The sequence below is a fragment of the Cynara cardunculus genome, assembly GCF_001531365.2.
Source record: "Cynara cardunculus var. scolymus isolate 2C chromosome LG 8, CcrdV1, whole genome shotgun sequence".
NCBI classification, from domain to species: domain Eukaryota; kingdom Viridiplantae; phylum Streptophyta; class Magnoliopsida; order Asterales; family Asteraceae; genus Cynara; species Cynara cardunculus.
In genome coordinates, this window is record NC_037535.1 from 20130904 (window position 1) to 20138440 (window position 7537).

A 7537-nucleotide genomic window follows, 5' to 3' on the forward strand; every position below is an offset into this window, starting at 1 on the left:
ACTTCATTATGTTCAAATATTTCAATTCTTCACCAATGTGGGACAACTAAAATTCAAGTACAATCCACCATTTGAGAATACTCAATTTTCATTGTGTCACCTCAATATCCTAATAAGATAACTTTATGACTCGTTGAGCTAACACAATATAAGATTTGTTTTGCAAAAATAAGGTCATCCAAAATAAGATAACCTTATGACTCAAACCTCATGAGTTGACACAATAAGTCTCATTCTTTTTTCTTATACACATCTTCTTATTCCAATCTTTCAATCTCTCACCAATGTGGGATATCTCAAACTCAACCATAATTCACCAACACCTTAATACTCAATTTTCATGATGCCACATCAATACTCTTGGTTCCTCCTTTATATATATATATATATATATATATATATATATATATATATATATACTATTGATGAAGATATAATAATATAATATAATTAATTTTGCACTATGAATTCTACCATTTGGTTTGATTGGTTTCCAACCATGGTTATAGATTTCAAAATGGTCATCCAAAGAAAGACAACCCYATGAGGCAAACCTCATATTTGACACAAAGACATCCAATTCACCTTTCTTATACACTTCATTTTGTTCAAAATTTTCAACTCTTCACCAATATGGGGATATCTCAAATTCAACCACAATTCACCAACACCTCAATACTCAATTCTCATGATGTCATCTCAATACTCTTGGTTTTTCATTTAATACATATATAGATTGGTTTCCAACGATGGTTATAGATTTCAAAAGGGTCATCTAAAGAAAGACAACCCTATGAGGCAAACCTCATATTTGACACAAAAAAGACATCCAATTCACCTTTCTTATACACTTCATTTTGTTCAAAATTTTCAACTTTTCACCAATGTCGGATATCTCAAACTCAACCACAATTCACCAACACCTCAATACTCAATTCTCATGATGTCACCTCAATACTTTTGGTTCTTCCTTTAATATATATATAGATTTGTTGAGGATATATTTGGTGAGTTAATTTATTTAGTTATTTGGTATGTATTTTAGAAAATTAATGTTGACTTTTCCTTGGTCAAATATGTGGATTTGGAACCACTTTCTGCGAGCCCGATTTGGATTGTAACAGATTTGAAATCATTGATGTGTTTGATTCGTATGATTTGGAATTAAATTGGATTTCATTATTTATAAAAATAATTAAAACATATTTTTATTAATTGATTATTACAAAATTAAATGTTTTTAATATTTTTTAAAACCTTATTACATACAATCCTACAAAATCCCATGAAATTCCGAGCATCCGCTAAGGATTTCAAAATGCTATGTTTGTAGGATTCAATTAAATCCTAGGATTTCAATTAAATAATAGGATTTCAAATCCAAATAATCCAACAAACCAAACATGAGATTGAAATGGATTTGAAATCTAAATCCCCTAAATACATTCCATTCGTGCAAACCAAACGGGATCTTAAAAAATTCATTAATACGTGTTTTTTAAAATCGAACGGATTTTCATAGATGAAATGAGTATGTTTTTTAATTAGGAATGACAAGTTTGGAAAAAAAAAAACTGGCTTTCTGCATAAAGCTCCCCCAGAAACTTACTGAGTAAGTCGCTTTCTATATCATTAAGTCACCATCAAATAGTCACCTAAGTTGTGAGTGTCGTTAAGTTGATGAAAAACAGGCCCTTAGTATCATCAAGAAACTGTTATGTTTAAATCACAAAGACTCAAAATTCTATAACGTTTGGGTACTTTTAGGATCATAAATTGATCCTCTAGAAGATGGTTCATGAACTTGTTTTTACTGTTTCAGATGGAAGCTATGAAGAAGTTGATTAAGAATTAATAACCCATTTGAGAATACTAAAACTAATTAACATGAAGCTACACAAATTATGGAAACAATTACAGATCGATCTAATTAAGAAACCGAATGGAAGAGTTTGAAGGTCGAAACAGATACAACGAGACCTCGAATAGATCCAGCTGCAGCTAGAACTGCTACAATCAAGCATGTGAAGCTCAGTATCTTCAACCAAATCCAGGTGAAAGAATTTCTTTCAATCTTTGCTTTCGAAATATGCATTTCTATCGGGAAATAAACCGTCATCGGCCAGTAAGTTCCAGCACCGATAAGTCCGAGAAAACTGTTGAAGAATGGGAAGATCATCGCCACTAATGTGGCTAGTATCACGTAAACCGTCCTCCAGCTCAACCTGAACAGATTGATCCTGTAGATTCCTATGAAATTATATTCCTTCGTGATGAATCTGCTTTCGGGCCACTTGCTATGACTCCAACTCTCCACAAACGCGAAAAATGGTTGGATAATTACCTTCAGACAGATTGCATTTTAATACTCGAAAGCTAATTAGTTAAGATGGACCAAAATGTGATATCTGTACCTGATATGCTCCGAGAAGATGAACAACGACACACAAGTTACCAATATCGACGAGCCAAAATGGTTCATAGAAACCGAACCCTGTCAAGTAATTCCCAGAAGCATCGTTGCCGAATGCCGCGTATCCGAGTGCCCCACATAGCATGTACAACACAGTGGATGTTGCAATTCCAATTGTGGAAGCCCTTTTCATTACTTTGTTCTCAGGAGGACTTGATTTCAATGTATCCTACATTTGCATAACCATCCATTATCAGATATACATATATACATATATCTATATGTATATGTATATATAAGGATGGTAAATGTATATAGAGACAGAGATTTTGCCTGTATTTCAAGGAGGACTAGACTGAAAGCATAAGCAAAAGCAACATCTCCAATGGCAGAGAAGGAGTTCCACATTTTGTCCATGCTTGTCATGTTTTGGCCAACTGGTATTCCAGTTAGGCTTGTTTTGGAGTGTGCACCTCCTTTACAAAAAAACCCATAAACAAAAATTAAAAAGAAGGGATATATATATATATATATATATATATATATCATACAGCTATTCAGATCTTGCATGAAAGAGCTGTATCATGTACATGAAATACGTTATATATAACTTGTATGTTTGGTGTTTCTTACAGACATATGTGCAAGAGCATCCACCATGAGCTTTTTAAAGAGCTCATGAGACGGCTTTTTTTGGCTATCCAAGCTTGTAAAAAAGCTCCACTGAAAAGTGGAAGAATAGGCCTTGTTGCAACAAAATTGAGTTTATAGGACACCCCCAATTTTTAAGTGCCCCAATAGACTTTATAAGACTTAATTTATAGGACCAAAATATAAAGTATCATATCTAAATGTGTTGTAATAAGTTTACATGATGCTTTTGGGCGTTTTAACAAGTTTTTTAGAACATTTTTAATACAAAGTGTCGTTTTGGCAACTTTATAAGACACTTTTGAGAAAGTGTCTTATAAACTCATTTTTTTATAGGACTGTTATTGTAGGACAATTTTTCAAATAGTATCCTATAAAATTGATAATAGGACACTTTATATTAAAAGTTTTCTAAAAAACTTATTATGACGTCAAAAAACGTTATATAAACACCTTTAGATAAGACACTTTATTTTTTTGGTCCTATAAACTAAGTCCTATAAAGAGGTCTATTAGGTCACTTAGAATTTTAGAGTGTCCTATAAATCCGATTTTGTTGTAGTGTCTTTTCTCAATGATATATAGTATGTATCGTATATATCTGACCTGCAATTTTGGCGATTGAAAGAGCTATGCCGATGCTCGAATAACTGAAAGACATGATGGTCGCAACGATGGAAATGAGCGAGAGCTTGTGAAAGTTGGGGATTTGGCTCAAAACAATCTCCATAGCTCCAAACATCAACAGGTAGGAATTGTTCAACGTGTGACAACCCGTGTCGTGGCCGTGCTTATGAAAACAGTTCGACCTTTTAATCGCCCTACTCAACCACAAGAACCGAAGTTAGGTACATAAAACACCCCAACGAACACACAGTGAGTTTTCGAGTCTAGATCAAGCTTACGCCATGCTGATGGCCGAAGTGATGGTGTACCCGATGGTCCCACCAACTTGAGTACCGTATTGAGATAATCCACAGAATCTGTAACTAACCCCTCCTATTGCCACAATATGATCAAAAGATTTCTTAGCAAAACATCTAAAACCCTTAAATTTGAAGAATACAACCACTAATGAAGTTTACCAAGATTAGCCTTGACGGCTTGCATGTAATTATAGTTTCTAGTGCCGGTAACGGGATCCGGTGACCTGTAGCAGTCTGCAAGCAATAGGCATGTAAACCAAGTGATGATTGCAAACGCGACAAGTAAAACGATCCCAGTAATCCAACCCAACTGAGCGAAACACCATGACAAAGACAACACTCCCGATCCTACCACCGTTGTTATAATATGCGCACTTGCACTCATCAACGTCCCTTCAAAACAAATTCAAGATCATGATTACAAGATAATATATAAAACCCTAATTAGAAAAACACAAGTATTTAAGAACCCACATATGTTTATGTCTATATGCATGTATGTATGTGCCCATGCATGATGTGATAATGCATACCTGTTCTTCTGATTCTGCCATCATCATCAAAATGGCCATTGAAACCTTTCTCCATCTTTATATCTGTCCCAGATGGATGTGTCTGAATGGGGTCTAATTGCTTTCTTGTTAGTTGTGGCTTAATTGATTACATTTGAATATATACTGCAACAAAGGCTTTCATAGTTCTTGACACATCTTTTATGTTGGAAAGCGTAAATACGTCTTTTGATGATACTTTTTCGATTTACTCTTTAAGGTAGCCGTCAGATCGCTCTAAAATTTAGCTGTTTTTGATCAATTACGTAAAAACACTGCAGATATTTAATTAATATAGATTTATATTGGATTTAGATCTCTTTTGAACCATATTAATTAATTTGGGAATTTACTTTCTTCTCTCACTCTCGTGGTTGACTCTTTCTTGGTCCAAATTCATGAAAGCATGGTTGTTGAGATTTGTTCGTTTGATGCTGAATCTGCGTACCCATTTGTTATTAATCAATTACATATGTCTGTCTACATACGTTTTTTGGAATCAATTACACGAATGGTCCTTCCCGGTATACACGTTTTATGCCGATTATAGAGTAAACTATAAATTTGGTTCTGACGATAACATTTCTTGTTCCTGTATTTTGAAATTACTAGAAGGGTACTCATGCAATGTAGTAAGATATATCTTGATTTTAGGTGTTGCGTTTATTTTTGTCTTAGTCGATATTATAATACGGTTTTATTGGTTTTGAAAAAGCGATACTGTTTTTATTTTTGAATAAAATATAAATATGAAAATATTATAAAAAATAAAAAGTATTGATACTAGTATCAAACTGACTATTTAAAATTTCTTTTTTTTTGTGTATTTCTTTAATTCATTTTTTTTTAATTTTTGGTTTAGAAATATATATTTTTTTATAAAAATAATAATTAAGTATTTTCTTAGAACTAAATGATTATCATAATTATATTTTAGTTTTTTTATATTTAAAAAATGAAATGTTTATCTTATATTTGATTATGTTTATCTGAAGTGAAGTTAGTTACATGACTTCAAACATGAAGCTTTAATAAGTTGTATTTACGCACAGTTTACTTGTAATCTTGAATTTCAAGTTATATGCATCAATAAACAGTACTTCATGCATAAAAAATGTTTTTAAGAGTTTTTGTCAAATGCTTTATAATATAGTATAGTTATATATGTTTATCTGAAGTTAGTTACACGAATTCAAACATACAACTTTAATAAGTTGTATTTACGCACAATTTACTTGTAATCTTAAATTTTAAGTAATATGCATCAATAAACAGTACTTCATGCATAAAAAATGAATTTTAAGAATTTTTGTCAAATGTTTTATAATATATAGATAAGTTTGTCATTATGATTTCTAAAAAACGTTCAAATTTAGTCTCTCTATTTAATGGTTATTACAAAAGTTCGTTAAATGGGAGACATTGTTGTGCTTTTAGAGTGTGTTTGGTATCCAGAGAAGATAGAACATAACATAACATAACATGACAGGACAGAACAAAATAGTTGTTCTATGTTTGCTAAGACAGAACAGATAAAATGATCAATTTATCCTTAATGAGTTGTTTACATATTTTGATTAATTATTAAATTATAATTAATAAGATACATATTTTTTTTATCACAAAATATATCAATGGAGAGTTTTGTCGGTACGATTAATATGACACCAAAGTAAAAAGTTTATGTAGCTACTAATTTTTATTTTATACTTTTTATATATTATTGTTTTATTATTAATATTCAGTAAATTACATAAATTAACCAAAATATAGAATCCCTATAAAATAATATTTTGAGAACAACAAAGTGAAAGTTTAAAGAGCATAATTTTTATAAGAATGAATAAAATATAAAAAAAAAGATGTATTTTATGTTTTTATTTGATGTTTTACAAGGAAATTATGTTTTAACTTGAGGTTATATAGGTAAACTAGAGGTCTGTACCACCTTGTTCTATGGGGTAGGGTTGGAACACGCATGTTCCACTTTGTTCAGCTATGTTCTTGTTTGTTTAACATAAAAACGTTGCCAAACATGAAACAATGATCTCTGTTATTTCCTGTTCAGTATACCAAAAGCACCCTTATCGATGTTTTTGTTTTTTAACCAATAAAATATCGATTTTATGATTTTGGTCTATAAATGTGGTTTTTGATTAGGTAAAATCAAGTATCTAAATGACGTGAGACGTGATGTGGCAATAAGGTCAAACCTCAAGCTCTACTACGATAAGGTCACAAAACATGTTCCAAGACGTGTCTTAAGATGACATATATACATATTCACACACACATACACTTGTATGTTTAGTGTTTTAAATAATATTATAGAACAAATTAAATTCATATATAAAAAATAACAAAATTAAAGAAGAAAGAAAAACCATTGATAGAAAATATATAGAGCTTAACCACAAGGGTGGTGCCTGATTGATTTGAGTTTGGCTCCAAAGGTCAAAAGTACCAGGATGTCACAGGCTCAAATCTAAGAGGAATAAAAATCTTCATGTGACCACGGAGGTTCAAATACGGTGTCGGCTCGCATAGCGGGTTGGATATCCAGGTTAATCAATATATATATATATATATATATATATATAGCTTATAAAAATAATATCAAGAGTGTAAAATCGGGATTAAATCTCTACTACTCACTAACTTTCTCCAATTATCAAACAATTCATGTTCGACTATTCGTGTAAGGGAATGCGAGTAAGTATTTACCTATTGAGAATTTTAGTTTTTAAGTTTACTTTTTGTGTTTATTTAAGTCTTACGTCTTGTAACTAATTATCAGTTATCACAATCAAGTTATATATTGAAAAAAAACCAACACCTTACAAAATAAAGTGATATAACAGATCGTAAGGTGACATAACACGTTACAATGCAAACCAAACCTTAGAGTAGAGCCCAAAGACTAAAGTAGTGACATAACACGTTACAATGCAAACCAAACCTTATTTAGGAGTTAGGACCATGGATATTATACAAAA

The 7537-nt window shown here is 31.5% G+C and overlaps 1 protein-coding gene across 1 annotated transcript; it reads right to left on the reverse strand.

Annotated features, from left to right (window-relative positions):
• Positions 1-1930: 1930 nt before the first annotated feature.
• Positions 1931-4578, reverse strand: LOC112517172 (amino acid permease 6-like). The gene is made up of 7 exons (XM_025124523.1): positions 4524-4578; positions 4150-4383; positions 3970-4063; positions 3671-3885; positions 2747-2889; positions 2415-2642; positions 1931-2344 (listed from the first exon to the last, which is right to left on the reverse strand). Exons 1-7 carry the CDS (start codon positions 4576-4578, stop codon positions 1931-1933), a joined length of 1383 nt encoding a protein of 460 aa, XP_024980291.1.
• Positions 4579-7537: the final 2959 nt, after the last annotated feature.

Excerpts from the sequence above, each read along its gene's own strand:
- LOC112517172 (XM_025124523.1), bottom strand. The coding sequence starts at position 4,578 with ATGGAGAAAGGTTTCAATGGCCATTTTGATGATGATGGCAGAATCAGA. Across the intron at positions 3,886-3,969 it reads ACTTCGGCCATCAGCATGGC|GGCGATTAAAAGGTCGAACT; the intron begins GTAAGCTTGATC and ends GTGGTTGAGTAG. Across the intron at positions 2,643-2,746 it reads TAGTCCTCCTTGAAATACAG|GATACATTGAAATCAAGTCC; the intron begins GCAAAATCTCTG and ends ATGCAAATGTAG.